This window comes from Mesoplodon mirus, assembly GCF_964341445.2.
Source record: "Mesoplodon mirus genome assembly, chromosome: 4".
Lineage (NCBI taxonomy): Eukaryota > Metazoa > Chordata > Mammalia > Artiodactyla > Ziphiidae > Mesoplodon > Mesoplodon mirus.
Genome location: NC_138979.1, coordinates 20,204,557 through 20,228,628, shown reverse-complemented (window position 1 = coordinate 20,228,628; position 24,072 = coordinate 20,204,557). Strand labels below are relative to the sequence as shown.

General features: G+C 37.2%; 1 protein-coding gene across 2 annotated transcripts in view; it reads right to left on the bottom strand.

Annotated features, from left to right (window-relative positions):
• Nucleotides 1–24,072, bottom strand: part of UPF2 (UPF2 regulator of nonsense mediated mRNA decay) — a gene marked incomplete at its 3' end in the record, with an annotated part of 98,385 nt that overhangs the window by 70,887 nt on the left and 3,426 nt on the right. For both annotated transcript variants that reach the window (XM_082619792.1, XM_082619793.1), the window contains exons 2-4: nucleotides 21,922–22,298; nucleotides 18,526–19,305; nucleotides 7,389–7,549 (exon numbers count right to left, since the gene is read on the bottom strand). In XM_082619792.1, the coding sequence (XP_082475918.1) occupies nucleotides 7,389–7,549; nucleotides 18,526–19,305; nucleotides 21,922–22,280 (1,300 nt within the window). In that variant the 5' untranslated portion in view covers nucleotides 22,281–22,298. The remainder of the gene's footprint in view (nucleotides 1–7,388; nucleotides 7,550–18,525; nucleotides 19,306–21,921; nucleotides 22,299–24,072) is intronic.

The window sequence follows — 24,072 nt, the reverse complement described above, 5'->3', positions numbered from 1 at the left end:
TTAAATGTTTTAAGCAACTGATATGAGATTAAGTAGCCATTTGATATATTAGGCCCACCTTCATAAAACTTAAAACCAATATAAGAAATACGTAAGCCTGGTCATTCCTAAACATCCAGCTTAAAGTCCCACCTCCCCTATGAAGCATTTTTTTAAGACTCGCAACCCTCTGTACCATTTATATCATAATTATCATCACAAGTTTATGGTTTATCTGACCATGAACCCTTAAGAAGCAACACTCCTTTTGGTATCTTACCATAAACCCTTAAGAAGCAACCCTCCTTTTGGTATTTACTTGGTATAAGACAGATTGCCATAAATGGTCAATTGATAAATAACTGGAAAGGAAGGGAAGGAATGATGAGGAAATACATAGATATTTCAGTAGAGAGTGGAAAACCATGTATAACACACACAAACACACACACACACAGAGTCTACCTTACATACAACTACACTTTCTTAAACTCAGAACCTTAAAAGTAACTAATTTCCTACTTCATGATCATGAGACCATTCATGATTTTATCTATCCTCACTGTACATCTCTCCAAACTAGAAAATGATCCTGCAGATTAAAATTCACCCTGAGGGGTTCCCTGGTGGTGCAGGGGTTAAGAATCCTCCTGCCAATGCAAGAGACAAGAGTTCGAGCCCTGGTCCGGGAAGATCCCACATGCCGCAGAGCAACTAAGTCCGTGCGCCACAACTACTGAGCATGCGTCTAAAGCCCATATGCCACAACTACTGAAACCCGTGCACCTAGAGCCCATGCTCTGTAACAAGAGAAGCCACCGCAATGAGAAGCCCGCGCACCGCAAGGAAGAGTAGTCCCCACTCACTGCAACTAGAGAAAAGCCCACGAGCAGCAACGAAGACCCAATGCAGCCAAAAATTAATCAATTAATTAATTAATTTTTAAAAAAAGAATCTAACAGAGCAGAAACCAGAATTAAAAACAAAACAAAACAAAACAAAACAAAAAATCCTGAAAGGGACGTCCCTGGTGGCGCAGTGGTTAAGAATCCACCTGCCAATGCAGGAGGCATGGGTTCGAGCCCTGGTCCAGGAAGATCCCACATGCTGCGGAGCAACTAAGCCTGTGTGCCACAACTACTAAGCCTGCGCTCTGGAGCCTGCGAGCCACAACTACTGAGCCCACGTGCCACAACTACTGAAGCCCACGTGCCTAGAGTCTGTGCTCCGCAACAAGAGAAGCCAGCACAACGAGAAACCCGTGCACCGCAACTAAAAGTAGCTCCCGCTGCCCGCAACCAGAAAGCCCGCGTGTAGCAACAAAGACCCAACGCAGCCAAAAATGAATAAATAAATAAATAAGTAAATTTATTTTAAATAAAAAATAAAACTGATGGCAGAACTTTGTCAACTTTGTTACACAGCATTTACATTTACATTGTATTAGGTATTATAAGTAATCTACATGATGATTTAAAGTATATGGAAGGATGTGTGCAGGTTATATGCAAATACTAAGCCATTTTATATGAGGGACTTGAGCATCGTTGGAGGTCCTGGAACCAATCCCCTGCATATACCAAGGAAGGACCATAGATGTATTCACAGTATACAATGGGTATTTTCTTATTGAGGATGTAAAATACAAAATACCTTCTTGTATTATAAAAGGACACTTTACAAATATTTCACTCTTAAGATTTTTAAGTAAATAGGATCTTCAGACAGTTTTAAGATTAATAATGTATTAACATTTATCTACCGAAAGTAATTTTTCAAGTAGTTGTTGTGATATGTTAGAATAGTATATTAGTAGCCTTACCAAAAAGGAAGTTTAAAACACCTTCAAAATAATATGGAAAGTAACTCATCTTACAAAATGATAAACAATTTATCTTATATAACTGCAAAGTAGGCTTTAGTTCTAAGTAACAATTTAAGATAATATACCATTCAAAACAACTAAATTAGCTTAGTTGTTTGGCCTGAGGCAACCCAACACTGAAGCCTACCTGGGCTCTTTGGTGGGGCTAATGGCAGACTCTGGGATGGCTCACGCCAACGAGTACCTCCCAGAACTTCTGCTGCCAGTGTCCTAGTCCCCACGGTGAGCCACAGCCACACCCCACCTCTGCAGGAGACCCTCCAACACTAGCAGGCTTGTGGATGAAAGGCTCTTGGTGCTGCAACCAGGAGTCAGTGCTGTGCCTCTGACGTGGGAGAGCCAACTTCAGGACACTGGTCCACAAGAGACCTCCCAGCGCCATGTAATATCAAATGGCGAAAATCTCCCAGAGATCTCCATCTCAACACCAACACCCAGCTTCACTCAATGACCAGCAAGCTACAGTGCTGCACACCCTATGCCAAACAACTAGCAAGACAGGAACACAACCCCACCCATTAGCAGAGAGGCTGCCTAAAATCGTAAGGCCACAGACACCTCAAAACACATCACCAGACGTGGACCTGCCCACCAAAAGACAAGATCCAGCCTCATCCACCAGAACACAGGCACTAGTCCCCTCCACCAGGAAGCCTACACAACCCACTGAACCAACCTTAGCCACTGGGGGCAGACACCAAAAACAACGGGAACTAAGAACATGCAGCCTGCAAAAAGGAGACCCCAAACACAGTAAGATAAGCAAAATGAGAAGACATAAAAACACACAGTAGATGAATGAGCAAGATAAAAACCCACCAGACCTAACAAATGAAGAGGAAATAGGCAGTCTACCTGAAAAAGGATTCAGAATAATGATAGTAAAGATGATGCAAAATCTTGGAAATAGAATAGACAAAATGCAAGAAACACTTAACAAGGACCTAGAAGAACTAAAGATGAAACAAGCAATGATGAACAACACAATAAATGAAATTAAAAATACTCTAGATGGGATCAATAGCAGAATAACTGAGGCAGAAGAACGGATAAGTGACGTAGAAGATAAAATAGTGGAAATAACTACTGCAGAGCAGAATAAAGAAAAAAGAATGAAAAGAATTGAGGACAGACTCAGAGACCTCTGGGAAAACATTAAATGCACCAACATTCGAATTATACAGGTCCCAGAAGAAGAAGAGAAAAAGAAAGGGACTGAGAAAATATTTGAAGAGATTATAGTTGAAAACTTCCCTAATATGGGAAAGGAAATAGTTAATCAAGTCCAGGAAGCACAGAGAGTCCCATACAGGATAAATCCAAGGAGAAACACGCCAAGACACATATTAACCAAACTATCAAAAATTAAATATAAAGAAAACATATTAAAAGCAGCAAGGGAAAAACAACAAATAACACACAAGGGAATCCCCATAAGGTTAACAGCTGATCTTTCAGCAGAAACTCTGCAAGCCAGAAGGGAGTGGCAGGACATATTTTAAAGTGATGAAAGAGAAAACCCTACAACCAAGATTACTCTACCCAGCAAGGATCTCATTCGGATTTGATGGAGAAATTAAAACCTTTACAGACAAGGAAAAGCTGAGAGAGTTCAGCACCACCAAACCAGCTTTACAACAAATGGTAAAGGAACTTCTCTAGGCAAGAAACACAAGAGAAGGAAAAGACCTAATAACAAACCCAAAACAATTAAGAAAATGGGAATAGGAACATACATATCAATAATTACCTTAAATGTAAATGGATTAAATGCTTCCACCAAAAGACACAGACTGGCGGAACAGATACAAAAACAAGACCCATATATAGGCTGTCTAAAAGAGACCCACTTCAAACCTAGGGACACATACAGACTGAAAGTGAAGGGACGGAAAAAGATATTCCATGCAAATGGAAATCAAAAGAAAGCTGGAGTAGCAATTCTCATATAAGACAAAACAGACTTTAAAATAAAGACTATTACAAGAGACAAAGAAGGACACTACATAATGATCAAGGGATCGATCCAAGAAGAAGATATAACAATTGTAAATATTTATGCACCCAATACAGGAGCACCTGAATATATAAGGCAAATACTAACAGCCATAAAACGGGAAATCGACAGTAACACATTCATAGTAGGGGACTTTAACACCCCACTTTCACCAATGGACAGATCATCCAAAATGAAAATAAATAAGGAAACAAGCTTTAAATGATACATTAAACAAGATGGACTTAATTGATATTTATAGGACATTCCATCCAAAAACAACAGAATACACATTTTTCTCAAGTGCTCATGGAACATTCTCCAGGACAGATCATATCTTGGGTCACAAATCAAGCCTCGGTAAATTTAAGAAAACTGAAATTGTATCAAGTATCTTTTCCGACCACAATGCTATGAGACTAGATGTCAATTACAGGAAGAGATCTGTAAACACATGGAGGCTAAACAATACACTACTTAATAACGAAGTGATCACTGAAGAAATCAAAAAATACCTAAAACTAAAAGCTGGTTCTTTGAGAAGATAAACAAAATTGATAAGCATTAGCCAGACTCATCAAGAAAAAAAAGGGAGAAGACTCAAATCAACAGAATTAGAAATGAAAAAGGAGAAGTAACAACTGACACTGCAGAAATACAAAAGATCATGAGAGATTACTACAAGCAACTCTATGCCAATAAAATGGACAACCTGGAAGAAATGGACAAATTCTTAGAAATGCACAACCTGCCAAGACTGAATCACGAAGAAATAGAAAATATGAACAGACCAATCACAAGCACTGAAATGGAAACTGTGATTAAAAAATCTTCTAACAAACAAAAGCCCAGGACCAGATGGCTTTACAGGCGAATTCTATCAAACACTTAGAGAAGAGCTAACACCTATCCTTCTCAAACTCTTCCAAAATATAGCAGAGGGAGGAACACTCCCAAACTCATTCTACGAGGCCACCATCACCCTGATACCAAAACCAGACAAAGATGTCACAAAGAAAGAAAACTACAGGCCAATATCACTGATGAACATAGATGCAAAAATCCTCAACAAAATACTAGCAAACAGAATCCAACAGCACATTAAAAGGATCATACACCATGATCAAAAGTGGGGTTTATTCCAGGAATGCAAGGATTCTTCAATATACGCAAATCAGTCAACGTGATACACCATGTTAACAAATTGAAGGAGAAAAACCATATGATCATCTCAATAGGTGCAGAGAAAGCTTTCGACAAAATTCAACACCCATTTATGATAAAAACCCTGCAGAAAGTAGGCATAGAGGGAACTTTCCTCAACATAATAAAGGCCATATATGACAAACCCACAGCCAACATCGTCCTCAATGGTGAAAAACTGAAAGCATTTCCACTAAGATCAGGAACAAGACAAGGTTGCCCACTCTCACCACTATTATTCAACATAGTTTTGGAAGTTTTAGCCACAGCAATCAGAGAAGAGAAGGAAATAAAAGGAATCCAAATGGGAAAAGAAGTAAAGCTGTCAGTGTTTGCAGATGACACGATACTCTACATAGAGAATCCTAAAGATGCTACCAGAAAACTACTAGAGCTAATCAATGAATTTGGTAAAGTAGCAGGATACAAAATTAATGCACAGAAATCTCTGGCATTCCTCTACACTAATGATGAAAAATCTGAAAGTGAAATTAAGAAAACACTCCCATTTACCATTGCAACAAAAAGAATAAAATACCTAGGAATAAACCTACCTAAGGAGACAAAAGACCTGTATGCAGAAAACTATAAGACACAGATGAAAGAAATTAAAGATGATACAAATAGATGGAGAGATATACCATGTTCTTGGATTGGAAGAATCAACATTGTGAAAATGACTCTACTACCCAAAGCAATCTACAGATTCAATGCAATCCCTATCAAACTACCACTGGCATTTTTCACAGAACTAGAACCAAAAATTTCACAATTTGTATGGAAACACAAAAGACCCCAAATAGCCAAAGCAATCTTGAGAAAGAAAAACGGAGCTGGAGGAATCAGGCTCCCCAGCTTCAGACTATACTACAAAGCTACAGTAATCAAGACAGTATGGTACTGGCACAAAAACAGAAATATAGATCAATGGAACAGGATAGAAAACCCAGAGATAAACCCATGCACATATGGTCACCTTATCTTTGATAAAGGAGGCAGGAATGTACAGTGGAGAAAGGACAGCCTCTTCAATAAGTGGTGCTGGGAAAACTGGACAGGGACATGTAAAAGTATGAGATTAGAACGCTCCCTAACACCATACACAAAAATAAGCTCAAAATGGATTAAAGAACCTAAATATAAGGCCAGAAACTATCAAACTCTTAGAGGAAAACATAGGTAGAACACTCTATGACATACATCACAGCAAGATCCTTTTTGACCCACCTCCTAGAGACATGGAAATAAAAACAAAAATAAACAAATGGGACCTAACGAAACTTAAAAGCTTTTGCACAGCAAAGGAAACCATAAACAAGACCAAAAGACAACCCTCAGAATGGGAGAAAATATTTGCCAATGAAGCAACTGACAAAGGATTAATCTCCAAAATTTACAAGCAGCTCATGCAGCTCAATAACAAAAAAACAAACAACCCAATCCAAAAATGGGCAGAAGACCTAAATAGACATTTCTCCAAAGAAGATATACAGATTGCCAACAAACACATGAAAGAATGCTCAACATCATTAATCATTAGAGAAAGGCAAATCAAAACTACAATGAGATATCATCTCACACCAGTCAGAATGGCCATGATCAAAATATCTAGAAACAATAAATGCTGGAGAGGGTGTGGAGAAAAGGGAACACTCTTGCACTGCTGGTGGGAATGTGAATTGGTACAGCCACTATGGAGAACGGTATGGAGGTTCCTTTAAAAACTACAAATAGGGGGTCCCCCAATGCAGGGGACTCAGGTTCGAGCCCTGGTCCAGGAAGATCCCACATGCTGCGGAGCAACTAAGCTCGTGCACCACAACTACTGAGCCTGTGCTCTAGAGCCTGTGAGCCACAACTACTGAGCCCATGTGCTGCAACTACTGTAGGCTGCGCACCTAGAGCCTGTGCTCCACAACAAGAGAAGCCAACACGATGAGGAGTCTACAGACCACAAAGAAGAGTAGCCCCTGCTCACTGCAACTAGAGAAAGCCCAAGCACAGCAACGAAGACTCAATTCAGCCAAAAATTAAATAAATAAGTAAATTTATTATTAAAAAAGAAAAGAACCTGAAGAAATTCATCGTATCATCATATGAGTTAATTACTATTCTCTAAGTGCAAAGCGTTTTCCATTCAGAGAAGCATTTCAAGCAGATTTTCAATGTTCTTATTAGGTCTTAATACTACTTCTTCATTTAAAAAATTTTAAAGACATTTCAAAACATCCATTTTCAATATTACACATCTGAGAAGACTAAAGATATAAGTGATTACTGCCTACTAAAAAAAAATCACAATGTTTGTTTTTAAGGATATCTTACCTTCTGGTGTTGGTTTGTCTTGAGGAAGATCTGGCATATTTTCATCCAAAAGGTCTGCTAAGGATTGAGAATTTGCCAGCAGCTTCTGATAAGACATAGCAAATTCCTCATACTGTTTATGTCTATCTTCGCTTAGCTCCCCTTTAGAATGTAGAATACGCCTATAAACAAATGATGAAATAATCTGATAATCTTATCAAAATAGATGGGATCATGTATTATTACATTGGGAATGTTCCAGAAAATTTGACTTTATCACACAAGCTTATTAACACAATCTTCTTTAACAACTTATTTTTAATACTTAACTTTCAAGACATATCTGAAATTAAAACTTGTACGTCAAATTCACCTAAACAATTAAAAATTTTTAAACAATTAAATTTTCACACTGGTTCTTCAGAAAACATGAAGTGTGATTAACACTTATGCTTGCAGAAATATAAAATTCAACAGTATGCCACTAATTTTTAGTATTTTGATACAGCCATATTCCCATCAGACATACAAGTTGGTTTTCAAAAATAGCACGTTATAGAAAGAACCAGTATCTTTAAACTCACACAATGATTTGATTCGAGATTATCTTGAAAAAGCCTACATCTTCCACGTAGTCAATTCTCAAGCTACTGTGCAAGCACTCGTTATTTATACATTTAACAAATATTAACTGAGCAAACCCACTTAATCAAGGCCAGGCCGCCCTGAGGAGCATTGGACACAAGTACTCCTGCACTCTGCAAACAGTTCACTAATAAGCCACCCATAATTAGAAATGTAAAACTAATGAAAATTTTCAAATTGCATAAAGTAAAAAATTTACTGTAGTAGTTTATAGATGGTTGAAATGTCTATAGCTGGACCCAATTTTTCTATAACTAAATATTTATGTAGTAGTGTAACATCTGAAATTTATAAACCTTAATACAAATACAATATGGATTTCAAAAAGTCAATTATAAATTGAAAATTAAGTCATTTTCAAAAGTAATATTTAAAAGTATTTTTTATTCCTTGTTTTGAGTTTCCTTATGAACAGTGAAGAAAATGAGTTAGAGAGTTTTTTGTGTGTTATCTCCTTAAAAGTTACAGAAAATGAAGTAGAAAATCCATCCCTACACTTATTTATCCCTGCTTATTTGGAACAATTTCCAAAGTTTCCCATCTTATCCCATTCTTATCCACAGGAACTTTTGTTTAAATGCTACAATATTCCAAATATCAACATTTTCTATTTTTAGGAAAAGCAGTTCCCATTTACAAGCACAAGATAGATCAATACAAAGATCAATTATTATTCATTAAATCCAATTCTTTTTTTCCCCAAATCTGGCCTATTAGGATCTAAAGTGAGAATTTTTCACTCACTTTCTTGTGATTTAAATACACATTAGACAATATCGTTCTACAAATAGATAAGTAAAATGCCAAGATAGTTTAACCATAATAATCCAGGCTAAAAAGTATTCCTCTAACAACACTGTCATTAAAGAAGTTTCTTTCTCTCTTCAAACATATATTTCAGACTAACTTTACAGGCAAAAAGAAAGTTTCTTTCAGTAAGTTTTATGAATGAATTTTTTTAATTAAAGCAAAAACCCAAGCACTTAAAAATATTCAAGCCATGAAAGAAATGACTGACGTTACTTTAAATGAGCTTGTTAGAACTTTTTTGTTGTTGTTGTTAGAACTTTTAATTAGAAGTCATGTCATTTTTGAAGTTAAAAAAGCCATTAAAATTAAATAATTTGAATAAATAATACTCAAAGGCAGTGGACATGTTCTACAATTATTAGGAAAAATGTAAATTAATAAAAACTTGAGTTTATTCAGAAACAAATTATGTTAAAAGGGATAATAGTTCCAAGGGATTTCAAAACCTCTAATGACAACTAAGATGCAAAGTTATTTCAGCTTGAAACGAAACTGGAAAATATCTCAAAATACCATGAACCTGGAACTTTATTTCTCTAACAAGTTGACATTCTGGTCATCTGAAGAACATACACCCAGTTTAGGTTATACAATATTTACTAAGGATTTATGACATACAAGCTGTAGCAAGGTGGTGACTATTTTATCAGAACAGAAAATGAACTCTTTTTTCCAGTATCAACTTCACTTTCAAACTTTTGCCTGGGACTTTGCATGGGTAAATTAAAAGTGACTGAATTCTATGAGGGGTCCCTTTGTATGCATTCAGTTCCTTTCCATTTCCCCTGGAACCATATAAAACTTTGAAGCTTCAGAGATATTCCTCGTCCTCCCAAAACCTCAATTCCACGATTAAACTTTTAACAGTACTAATTTACCTAACTACTTAATTTATATGTGTTTAGGTTATTGTCTAATGAGAATAGTTGGGGGGGTTAGATTTGGTTGACTGGTTTTCTAATTGAATCTTATACTACGCACTCAGAAAGCAGTACAGGATACCAATGAAATGGCATTAGAAGAGTTCTGTTATACACAAAACTTATATAGTCATATGTATTTTTTCCTCGACCACTTATTTAATATACATTTTCTAAACATCTGACAAATCCTATAGCATGTAATAAGACTACAGACTTCAAGCAAAGAAAGAACCCATAACAGGTACCTGAAAATTTAAAATCCCTAGTCATTTAGAGGTTCTAATGAAATTTAAATGAAACAGTTTCTAGCTAATGTACTATATGAGTCAGTTTTTATAAGTTTATGAAGTCCATATGGAAGTTTTTCAGTTTGATTAAATTTTAGACCTGTATGAGGGAACTAAATATACACAGCACCTTTGACCAGAGCACCTTTTCTGTACATCAGTATAAATCTCACCAAAATTTCTTATGTAAATTCCATGGGAATATATCACTAAGCAAAATCAAGCTACAGATATGATTCATCACATATCACTTTAATTACAATCTCTTCAGAAACACATCTATTACACAAAGCTGCTTTGAAGCCGTTATTCTGAGACCGTCATAAACCAGAGGTCAGCAAACTTTTTCTGCAAAGCGCCAGATAATAATTATTTTAAGCTTTGCAGACCATATGGTCTTTGTTGCGACTACTCAACTCTGCTGATATAGCACAAAAGCAGCCACAGACAATATGTAAACAAATGAGTGTGACTATGTTCCAATAAAACTTTATTTATGGACACTGAAGTCTGAACATCATATAGTTTTACTATTTCACAAAATGTTCTTTTGATTTTCTTGAACCATGTAAAAAGGTAAAGACCATTCTTAGCTCACCAGCTATACAAAAATGAGTGGTGGGCCTAATCTGGCCTGAAGGCCATAGTTTGCCAATCCCTGTCATAACTGGAGATAACTGAGTATCACTGTTAAATATATTATAAACAAGTTCATTCTCTCTCCTGGTATCACTGAACGATAGGGAGGAAATGGTACCATAAAGATATGAAAAGTAAGCAATGAAAACCAAACTAATTCCAAGTCTTAGTCACTGTAATAAAAAAACAAGAAAGTAGACCTCCTTCACCCAAAATATGAGATATCACTATCTGGGAGGACCCCCTAAGGTACATCGATCCTTGATTTTTGGAGTGTTTTTTATATTACATTTAATATTAATTTTTTTTTTTTTTTTTTTTTGCGGTACGCGGGCCTCTCACTGCTGTGGCCTCTCCCGTTGCGGAGCACAGGCTCCAGACACGCAGGCTCAACGGCCATGGCTCACGGGCCCAGCCGCTCCGCGGCATGTGGGATCTTCCCGGACCGGGGCACGAACCCATGTCCCCTGCATCGGCAGGCGGACTCTCAACCACTGCGCCACCAGGGAAGCCCCCTACATTTAATATTAATTTAACTTAATATTGTAAAACTGACAGAAAATTTCAAATAGTCCATTCTGGAATCTAGCATTATATCTCATAAATAAGAAAAGCCACAGATGCCTCAAAAAATTCTAGCATTGAGACATTCGGTTTTCTTTTTTTCCATTTTTTTCATTTTTATTGTTATTGCCTGACTTTCTTGCTATTTCTTTTATTTTGTATAGTGTTTATTCTGTTTTGTATTGTTTTTAAAAATGAATTTTTAAAATAACCCATGAAAGTTTAAGAAGTTTAACATACAAATTTTCACAATCATAAAAAGGCACAAAGAGAAATTCTCATTCAAAAACCTTTCTGAAGGATTGAGCAGGCAATATACCATTAATGGTGAACTAACATTTATTGAATACTTACAGTGTGCCAGATACTGTTATTAAATGCTTTTACACATATGAGTTCACTGCATTGTTGGCATGTACCTCAGAGGCAGAGTGCCATTGTTATCCCATTTTACAGAAGAGAAAACCAAAGCACAGAGATGTGAGATAACTTGCCCAAAGTTACAGAATGAGTAAATGACATCTAAAACTTGAACCCAAGCAGTCTGGCTCCAAAGTCCACTCTCCTAACTACTGGATTATACTGCCTCTCAAATAAAATTAAAATTATCCACTTGGTACCTTATTTTGAATTAGGATGTCTCTCAAATGCATATCAAAGGCAAGCCTTCCCACATTGAGGTTCTTGTTTTATATTCTCTTTTGGGTCCTTCTTTTGTTTGGATTTACTTTGTAAGTCCTGAGTAGCTAATGAGTTTACTAGACACCTTAAAAATAAGTACTAGGACTTCCCTGGTGGTGCAGTGGTTAAGAATCTGCCTGCCAATGCAAGGGACACAGGTTCGAGCCCTGGTCTGGGAAGATCCCACATGCCACAGAACGGCTAAGCCCGTGCGCCACAACTACTGAACCTGAGCTCTAGAGCCCACAAGCCACAACTACTGAGCCACGGGCCACAACTACTGAAGCCTGCGCACCTAGAGCTCGTGCTCCACAACAAGAGAAGCCACCACGATGAGAAGCCCGCGCACCACAACCGAGAGTAGCCCCCGCTCACTGCAACTAAAGAAAGCCCACGCACAGCAACGAAGACCCAACACAGCCAAAAAAAAACAAAACAAAACAAAAGAGTAGCCCCCACTTGCCACAACTAGAGAAAGCCCACGCACAGCAACAAAGACCCAATGCAGACAAAAATAAATGATTAATTTTAAAAATACATAACATTAAAAATAATAATAATAAAAAAATAAGCACTAAATGTAGATGAAAACGAGTACTATGGAAGATGTGAAAAATACAGAATGAAAAGGTAGGAAAGAACCTGATTCTATCATTTGCTATCCAAGTCACATTGGGCAAGCTCTTTAATCCCTAACTCAGATCTATCACCTTCAAAATACAGGTATTTCTTTCAAGGGTACTGTGAGGATCAATTGAAATCATACATCTGATGCACTATATCAATGTAAAACAGTATTTTTGTGAAAAAAAAAAATGCCAGAGCTCACTGTAGAAAAAGCAAGAACTTCAATGCCAAGTATTATTTTGATCTTCTATTAGCCAAGTTAAAAAAGAAAAAAATCTTGAAAAGACCACAGAAAATCCATTTTAGCCTTGTTCTTATGCAGTAATGCAAAACAACATAGAACACATGGCCAAATCTTGAAAAAATAACCATGAAGCAGACCCATGAAAAACTACTAGGTTTCACTTTTCATCTCCTTTAGCGCTCTATCAAATTCTCATGAGAACTTAAATTTTCTTGTGGTTTCATTTTAGAATTTAGTCACAAATGTTGTACAATCTTATATGAAAAGAGACTAGCGTAATAGTTAAGCATAACTGTACCCAAAAATTTATTAACCAACTATGTCAAAGTCATTGACTCAGAATTAGAAAATATCTGGAAGGAGGTAACAATTTCGAAGCACTTATAAAATTGTTAAAGCCTCTTTAAGTCTAAAGCACAGTGATATAACATTTTAATAGTGCTTAAATATTACTACACAATTTATTAAACAATCTCCCTGTAAAGGTAAGGTACAACTTATCTGGAAAGAATGTGAAAGGTAAAAGCAACACTATTTAATTTCAGGTTGATGTGTTTTCAGGTTTCAACACTGTTAAAGTAATGCCTCATGAATTTGCAATAATAAAAGAAATCTCTGGCGGGGGCGGGTGATGAATTGGGAGATTGGGATTGACATATATACATTAATATGTATAAAATGGATAACTAATAAGAACCTGCTGTATAAAAAAAAAAATAAAATTCAAAAAAAAAAAGAAAGAAAGAAAACCTCCTGGTTTTATTAACATGGGAAAAGCCTACATTCTACCTACATTTTTCTTCCTTACTAAACTTTAAATCATTTACTGCTGTTGGACTGAGCATGCAATCATGAAGGTCATAATTCACCAGTACTGAAAAGAGAAACATACCCCCACTCCCACCAATTAAGGAGAAAAAAAAGAAATTAAGACACTTGAGAATTATTCAAGCAAGAATTCTGACTTAATATCTGAATTCATGATTTCACTAATACTGCTAGAAATGAACTGTTACATAATTAACATTAAGTTACATCTAATAAAATTAAATCATTTATTCACCCAATTTTTATTAAATGCCAAAAAAATACTAGGTTATATTACCTGAATGAGAATAATATCTCAAAGTACAAAGCATTTCAAGTATAAAGAGCACTGAACATAAAAAACAAAACTTAGCAAGAAGTAAAGCTATTAATTCTAAATTGGCAAATATTACTAAATGATCTTTTAAATGTGTAAATATTAATTTTAATTCCCCAGATCAATCACTTAAGCAAATGCATTTTAAAAATAAGATTTTGTACTTAAAGTACGAAAAGCTTATAAATTCAATTTATTAGAATTCACCCAACGCTAGGGTCAATTGTACTGCTGGCTGACAACTGTAAATCGTAAATCCCTCAGGGGGCTAGAAACAGAAGTAGCTATCTAAAATCTATCAGCCGAGATACAGCTGAGACAGGTCTTATTCAGTCACCATCTTCACTCATTCATTACAGTGTTTTTAAGAAAACACAGAGATTTTATTACTCTATTTTTTTTAATTGGTTAAATAAAATTTTAAGACTTTAATGAGTACAGACTAACACTTCACAACCCCTAAGCACAGTGCCATCTCCCAAGTTAATTAAAATGACCAAGAGCATTTATAATCCATAGACTGAAAATATAGTCACTTTTTAAAAACCATCATTATTGAGATATGGAATAAAGGCTTAAAGTATTTCAACTATGTACAAGCATTAAATACTCACTAGCTTGGCACTTAGATTTCTAGCATTATCATGCTTAAGAGAAACCTTACTGGGAAAAAACAATTGCCTATGATTTATTCCTATGATACAGAAAAACTTCAAAACACCTACTGGATAATGCTTGGGAAGGAGAAACTTTTGGAAACTGGTCATTTTAACTGTAACGTACCCTCTTAGAAGTAAGGAGACTAACATTAGGCCAAGTAGGGACTCTGCACTAACCAATTCCTCATGTCTTCTTTGCTCTCAGTCAGGCATTTAAATCCTCACTACAGAGGCTGCTCAAGTTGAAGCTATCCTAAGGCATGAGTGACTTATTAAGCTATATGCCAATTATTTTCTACATTGTGATTAAGATTCTCACTTTCCCCCAAATTATTACATCTAATTGGACAGTCCCTGTGATAAAATAACTGCTACCATGCTAAGGTCAATTTACACTTAGTAAATAACCTCCTCTAAATAACCAACCATAGTTAATAGTTCTGTATTAAAATGAGTAAGTTTCTAGGAAAAGGCCACAAAGCTGTGCTCTCAACACGAGATCCTGTTCAAAATTTCTTGCGTGACTTTAATAACAACAAAAAAAAGGTCTGCTTATCTAATCTAAATGTGACCAATGCATAAGTACAATTAATAATATACACATCATTGGGACTTCCCTGGCGATCCAGTGGTTAGAACTCAGTGCTTTCACTGCCGTGGCCTGGGTCTGATACCTCGTCGGGGAACTAAGATCCCACAAGCCGTGCAGTGCAGCGCGCGCGTGCGCGCGCGCGCGCGCACACACACACACACACACACACACACACACACACACACCCATCGATTTTCATTAGGCTAACATAATATGCCAAAAGTATCTAAATAAAGTTTCAAAGAGGTAAGTCTGTATTAGGTATAAAAAAATTATTTCACTAGTTCAAGGTGAGGAACTGGCTGGGCAGCAGTTCCTCTGAGAAATTAGTCTTTAGGCGTAACAAAAAGTCAAGACTGACAAGGCAGCTACAAAAACTAATGGAATTGTAGGTCATAAGCAGATAAGAAGTCATCCAAAACAAACGTCCTAAGGATAGTGAAGTGTCTGGAAATCATGTAGCATACTGAGGGAACCAGAGGTATTTAGCCTGGAGAAGATGAAAGGGAAACATCTTGGCAGTCTGCAAATATTTGAGACATCCTGGTGTAAAAGAAGAGACATGTCACATGCCAGTGCTTTTCAAACTATCTGCCATAAAGGAATAATTTTCTTTCCAATCATAGCACAGCTATAAAACACAGTGACAATATCATGGCAATGGAGAATTGCTATCAAAATGTCTAAATGCTTAGTCTCAGTTTCTCAGCTTAATTCATTGTGAACAGGTAAACAGTTCATGGATCCCCACTTTGAGTAGCTTTATTCCGTCTGTATTAGAAAAAAGAAGTAAATCAAAGGGAACCATTATATGGGGCGTTAAACATCAGCTTGAATTCCTAGCAAATAGGTATGTCCAACAGTGGAATGGCTCAGACCACTAAGCTCGAGAAGTTTTCAGAAGGATAATTTATGTCAGATAATCTATAAAATGGATTCCATTTTGCATTGGAAGGATGACCGGATTAAATCATTACAGACTCCCTACCCTATAAGCTTCTGTGAGGACAATCAAAAACACACACACAGGGCTTCCCTGGTGGCGCAGTGGTTGAGAGTCCGCCTGCCGATGCAGGGGACGCAGGTTCGTGCCCCGGTCCAGGAAGATCCCACGTGCCGCAGTGTGGCTGGGCCCGTGAGCCATGGCTGCTGGGCCCGTGAGCCATGGCTGCTGGGCCTGTGCATCCGGAGCCTGTGCTCCACAACGGGAGAGGCCACAGTGGTGAGAGGCCCGCGTACCGCAAAAAAAAAAAAAAAAAAAAAAACACAAACACAAAACCCTTAAAGTAGCCAATAAGAAGTAATCAAAACATACTTTTAAAATCAGCTGTGATGTATTAGGTAGGACACACGGGAAATGGAAAAAGAGTAGAAAACTTGGGGAAAAAAGAAAGAAAAAAAAAAAAAAAAAAACTTTGGGGCTTCCCTGGTGGCGCAGTGGTTAAAATCCGCCTGCCAATGCAGGGGACAAAGGTTCGATCCCGGGTCCAATTATCCCATATGCCGCGGTGCAACTAAGCCCATGCTCCACAACTGCTGAACCCGCACTCTAGAGCCCGTGTGCCACAACTACTGAGCCCATCCGCCACAACTACTGTAGCCCACGTGCCTAGAGCCTGTGCTCCACAACAAGAGAAGCCACCGCAATGAGAAGACCGCGCACCGCAATGAAGAGTAGCTCCCGCTCGCCGCAACTAGAGAAAGCTGCAGCCAAAAATAAAATAAATAAAATAAATTTTAAAAAAGAAACGGGGCTTCCCTGGTGGCTCAGTGGTTGGGAATCTGCCTGCCAATGAAGGGGACACAGGTTCGAGCCCTGGCCCGGGAAAATCCCTCATGCCGCGGAGCAACGAAGCCCATGTGCCACAACTACTTAGCCTGAGCACTAGAGCCCGCAAGCCACAACTACTGAGCCCACGTGCCACAACTACTGAAGCCTGCATGCCTAGAGCCCGTGCTCTGCAACAAGAGAAGCCACCACAATGAGAAGCCCACACACCGCAATGAAGAGAAGCCCCGGCTCACCGCAACTAGAGAAAGCCCGCACATAGCAATGGAGACCCAACACAGCCAAAAACAAAAAATAAAATTAAAAAATAGTAATAAAATAAAAAAAGAGAAGCCACCACAATAAGAAGCCCACGCACTGCAACAAAGAGTAGCCCCTGCTCGCCGCAATTAGAGAAAGACCGTGCGCAGCAACGAAGACCCAACACAGCCATAAATTAATTAATTAATTAATTAATTAAAAATAAACAACAGTCCTTGCTATTCAAAAGCAAAAAACGAGGATGCTTTTTTTTTTTTTAAGAAACATTAAGGAGCACCACTGCCATCTTAAATTCTCACCTCTTAGTGATCTTCAGCCACCAAGGATTTATCCATATAAGGCTCGGCACCTATCTTACCCCTGACCTAACTGAAGTACCGGCATACACTATTGCAGTCTTTTCTGGTTGAGTCAATCACCTTCTAGTGGTAACTACTTAAACCAGTCAGTCCTCCCCAACTACAGGCTTATAGAAATAAGCGTTCTCCCCCCCACATGCACTTTAAATAGTTGCAGAGCATCCAACCAAAGGCTACTGCTGTTGCCTCCTTTCTGTACCCCTTCCGCCCTCCTCCAAATCCAACCCTCCATAAAGTTGACCTACTAATACCCACCAACTGCATCAACTTCTAGCTTGCTGATGCCTTCTAGGTGCAGATGCTACACAGTAGTCTACAGTATCTTGTAACTGTCAAAGGTGGCCTACATCAGGCACACACATTCCTCTAGAATTTTGAATGGATGTCCCCAGGAGAAAGACTCCCATAAATTCATAGTTGCACTTGAAGAATTTTTTCACAGCTACTTTGGTACACTATTTTCCAAATTTCTAATCTAAAATATCACTGATAATGAATGACTTTTTCTCTTAAAAAGCGAGTATCAACAGTGACATCAATAAACTAAGACACAAAACAATGAAAGCAAACCTGTTACAGAGAGGGAACAGCAAAACACACAGAAAAATAGCAGATAAGTTAAAGTGACAGAAAAAGAAAACTTATCCCTCAACATTAAGAAGTTTTTTAAATCACAGGAAGAAAACAGATCCACAAAGTAAAAATCACCACATACTTGCCAGATTTCTTTTAAAATCAGAAACAAAATCTATCGAAGACTCACATTTAAACATGAGTACTTAGATTGTTACACTGTGAAATTTTCCTGGAATGTTAAGAAATCACCTGCAATGAGCCCTTTTCCAAAAGTTCTTTCAGTGGCATGAAGACTTTAAAATTTTTAAGTATGAGCTCCAAAATAAATTCTCATTTCTGAGAAACATTTGAAAATCACCTGTTTTGTCTCTCAGTATTCTGTAGCTCCCTGTGGTCCCTTTTCAGGTGTTTGGTCAAAGACGTAAAGTATTCTTTTAAAAGATTCTGGAAAGGTTGCTGTTTCTCTGGACTAATTATCTCACTAGGAGGAAAACTCAAATTAAACTTCTCTGCAGCACTCTTTACTTTCCTTGGTACAAGTCCAGCAATATCATCTCCACAATGTCGACAAAAACTAATCACCACAGAAACATGGGTATGGGATTCCCGATCAGCATTAATAATATTTTTTAGCTGTTCATAGATTACGGAAAGACCTTCCTTGTCAGTGAAAATCCCAACTATTGTCAATTCTGCAATGAAACGCAAATCAGTTCTTAACTTGGTAATGTTAGGTGTTTTCTCTTCTTTCCTTGCTTCAAAATGTTTTTTCCAAACCTGAAGAAGTGATGGGGCAAAGTCGGCGTAACGCTGGTGAAAGAGAGAGCATAAGTGCACAGCACAATTCACATCAGATATTTTTAGCTTTGCTTCCACAATAGAAGCTACAGCCTCTGCAATGTACTTGCTTAAATTTAGGCCATTAAAATCATGGGACAAGGAGTCTCTCTGTTGTTCCGTAATAGTTTTTAGTTTCTTGACAAAAGCGGTATTTTTCTTCAAACTTGAGTCTAGTCGGCTAAAGAAATTTTCCTCTGGTCGGTTGTCTGGAGCATTTTGGTTTCTGCTACGAAGTTCCTTCCTTAACTGATGTCGTTCCCAAGCCTCCTGATGAAGCTGAAGGGATTCCTCTTTCTCTCTATATAAAAAACAAACAAACACGTAAGTAAAATACCCTGTATATTTTGAAGCATCACTGATGAATCCTATAAGAGTGAAAGCCAATGAAAAGGTGATCAGAAAAGCAACGGAATCCAAGAGGAAAAAAAGATGCAAGAGGCCCTTTCACTACTAAAGACATCTGATTAATGACTTAAGATAATGAGAACCCATTCTGATAACACCAAAAGTGGAAGAGCGGAGGATTCTGAATAACTAGATTAAAAATCATTCTGCCAACTGGCAAGCTAAATGGATAAAACACTTTTATTGGTCAACTCTAACTCAATAAAGCTGAAAAAAATAAATAAATGGATAAAACACATGATGCTTAATATGAAAAAACAAAGTAATATATTTGGGAAGGATAACCTAAAACAAATAAAAGCATTGGGAAAACAGAAAAACAAAAAATGTCCACAAAGAATATTTTAATTAAAGAATAAACATTATAAAAGAATGCATTAAAATGTTTTGAGATGTTAAGTACCATTTCTCCATACTTCAGCATTAAACGAACCTTTATTAATAAAAGTACTTGCTAGGTTTAGGTCTTAAAATTCAAGTGTAATTAAGAAAGCTTGTATAAGAACCAGAAGAACTATAGGATAAGAGCACTTTAATAAAAGGTTAACAGACTCAGTGTATCCTGAAAAGAATAATTAAAAACAAATCTACCTATGTTTCCACTAAAAAGATGGGACATGTTTAAACTGTAGAAGCAGTAAAATAACTTGGGCAGGAGTGGCAGAGTGGAGACAATCTGACTTTGAGGTTTCTGAGATACCGAAATATGTAGCTTTAAAATATAAATTTCTAATAAAATAGATTTTCATCTTTCTGAGCTACCCTATAATTCTATGATTTTTCCACTAACAGCCACAATATGTTAACAGAGAGTTGCATCTACCACTGGGAACAGGGACATGTGAGTATCTCTTGGAAGCCTCCCAGCCACACAGAAACACAAGATTAGCAGTGAGAGTACACGTTAAGAAAGCATAACTCATTACGTATATGCACTCAAGAACTCCATTATCATCTTTATTAGAAACACTTTGATATATAATGAATATATATATATACACATACACATACACACACACACACACACACACACACACACACACACACACTTAAGGTATTTATTTATATTTATAAATTTACAGGTAAAATAATGTGATGCTTTAAAATACTCCAAAGGAAAAAAATGCAAATTGTTGATGCTGCGTAGGTGGGGAGGGGTGGTAAATCATTTCATTCTACTTTTTGCATCCTTGAATTTTTCCCAGTAAGAAGTTGGGGTTTTGGTTGCTGTTGTTTTTTTAAGCTCTTTAATAGGAGGGGTGAGAGAACAAAACTTACAGTGAAATTAAATATCCTTGTGAATTGTTTTTTTAAAACTAAAATAGAAAATAAGCAAGAAACTCCCAAGAATCATGGTTCTGAATATTCCAAAACAGGTCACTACTACTGCTTTTCAGACCCAAGGCTCCAGCTCCTCATTAAAAATAGAGGTACAAAAGAACTTTGGTAAGAAAGTAGGTAGCTGAGCTGTTCTAGGGATTCATGAAAATTCATGTTTGCAAACAGCTTTTTAAATTATATATGTGAAGGGACGAGCTCATGCACTATTCAACAACTGTCATTTCTGCTACATCCTGGTAGTCTTCCCATGAGGACTACCTCATTTTTCACCAGTTCATTATATCACTTGCACAGATTTACATGGTTAAAAATAGATATAGATAAAGGTAAGAATGGGAGGCATTAGTGGAATTGTACTTAAGGACAAAAGTTTTAAAGTCAGCCCAGCATAGGTTCAAATCCCAGCTGTTCTACTACTTACTGTGACCTTAGGCAAGTCATTTAACCTCTTGAAGCTTCATTTTATTAATCCGTAAAATGAGGATCACAGAGCTTACTTCATTAGACTGCCTTGAAGACATGTACTGATACAATTGTAGTGCCTGACATATAATAAGAACTCAACAAATAGCAGCCATTTAGAACTAAAGATTTTCAGGAATTCCCTGGCATCCCAGTGGTTAGGGCTTGGCACTTTCACTGCCGGGGGCCGGGCTGGATCCCTGGTCAGGGAACTAAGATCCTGCAAGCCGCATGGCACGGCCAAAAAGAAAAAAAACAAACTAAAGATTTTCAACTTAGAAAGATGGCATAAGGTACCAGGGAAAAAAGCTTTTTTAAAAAACAAAAACAGCCCAGATTGCCCCACACCTCAAAAAATACTTATTAAAGATTACTATTGCAGCGACTGTGAAGTGGCGAAGGTCCCGGCTAGGAGAAGGACATTGGATCTCATTGTCCGCCCAGGTTTTCGACCCTCCCCCAAAGCCCCTCAATAAAATGGCTTGATACCCCCCCCGCAAAAAAAAATTACTATTATTTAATTTAAAGAATGAAAGCACTGTAAGCATGCCACTCGTCAGTAAAACTAACAGAACAAGTAAATTAAGATACTCCCAACTCTCAAGAAACTGCACGCTGGAAGTTTTATTTCAAATAATCACTGTTTTTCCAAAACATTCCAATCTTCCCATTCCTGCACATCAATAGTTAGAATAAACGTTCTTACTTCAACTGGGCAGCCTCTTCTTCCTGCTGACGTTTCGCCTGCTCTTCTTGCTTCTTTCTCTCTTCTTCATGCTTCTTTTTTTCTTCTTCCTCTTTTTTCTTTAATTCCTCCTCTGCCTTCACCTTTTCTTCTTCTTTTTTCTTGCGTTCCTTGTCTTCTTTTTTTCTCTTATCTTCTTCCAGTTTCTTCTTCTTATCTTCAGGGACCTTAATAACCTCCTTCTTGGCGGTAAGCTTGATCTCCTCTTTTGGTTTCTCCCTGCTGCTCACTGGCCGCCTTTCACTGCAGTCTTTTTCCTTGCTGTTTAGTAAAGATTCTTTTTCTTCCATACTTGCTGGCTTTTTACGCTCAGCTGGCATTATGTTACCGAGGACAATCTGTAAGAGTAAAAGAATGTCAGCATTGTAGATGCAGTGACGTTTTTTAGTGACGTGACACTATTTTGTTAAGCAGAACATATTAATGCAACTTGGCAATTGTGAAAGATTAAATAAAATGCATGCAAAACGAATACTATTTCAGTGATAAAATTCCATATCTATCATTATTAGTTATGCCTATGTCTAAGTATTTTTTTTCTTTTTACTTATTAGGGAAGTAATCAAACACAAACAGAAGTGGAGAGCACAACATAAGGAACTCCATGTAACCATTCCCTAGATTCAACCACTGTCAACTTCAAAACAACATATTTAATCATAAATACTTCGGTATGTAACTGAAAACATTCTGAATCAGTTTTACCCCCCCACCATTTCACAGCCATTAAGAAATGCTGGTGACACTACCTCATACAATATTCAATAGAAGTATATAAGTGGGAGCATAAACGAGCTCTTGCCTCCTAGGAAGACTCATAAATTTCACCTCATGGCTCTAACCTTATCGAACTTTCAAATACAAAAACTGTTAACTATCCCAAACTGGACTAGACCTTTCATCTCTTTATTAGTATTAGTCAAAATTAGTTTATAAATAAACATAATAATGATTATAAAAAACTGTATATTCTCTTTTATATCGGCCAATACAAGGGCCACCAGCCCAGGGTTTCTCAGCCTCAGGACATCTGGGGCAAGACAATTCTCTGGATGGGAGGAGGGGGACGCTATTCTGTGCACTGCACAGAGTTTAAACGCAGCATCCCTGCCTTCTATCCAGTAGATGCCAGTAGTATCTCCCCAGTTTTAAAAACCAAAAATTACTCTGGTCATCACCAAATGTCCCGGGGGGGGAAATCACCACCAGTTGAAAACCACTGCACTAGCCACATGTGGCTACTTACACTATAAATTAATTAAAATTAAACAGAATTTGAAATTCAGTTCTCCAGTCACTATCCATATTTCAAGTGCTCAATTCCACATGTGGCTAGTGGGTACGGACGGTGCAGATACAGAACATTTCATCATCACAGAAGATTCTTTTGGAGAGCACTGGTCTATAGTACAGGCTCCATACAGTTAACTGGAAATAAACTCTGGAACAAAAAATGTATTCCCCAGCAAAATTCATGATTTTCTTTTCTAAAACTACATCTCTACTTAGAACTTAATGTCCTCATATAATTTCTCTTATGGACAGTACTTCATGTTTTAATTCCTAAATCATCTGAAAGTTGTACCCAAGGTAATCAAAATACTTTCCATTTAAGAAGTATAGAATGACTTAACTACCTAGTTGGTTTTTTTTACAAGCTAAAGACAAACAGTACTCTTTAAGTATTTTCAAATATAGGTTTTAAATTACATCAATAAAAACTAGGTTAGCAAAGAAAACATTTGCAATAATATTTTATAGACACAAAGCATTTATTTCAGCCCTCTGATAAAATATTACCACAGAAAGACAACCTAAGCCAACAGAAGCACTTTCAGTCATTTCTGGAGGCACATGCCATAGTCTGTACCTTCCCTCAGCCACCTCTTCCTTTCCCTTTTTCTGTTTTTACTCTTGTTCTCCTCCACTTCCATGTGCTATGCATTTTTTTGGACAATGACACCCAAAGGCTTTAGTTAACACCACTGGTGGAACTTGAACAAAAAAAGGCTGTTAATCCTGTCTAAACAATCATTAAAATATATGAGCATAACTACATATTTACGTGGTAAGATACTGTTAATATTTATACTATCTGGGAAGTGTAGTTAT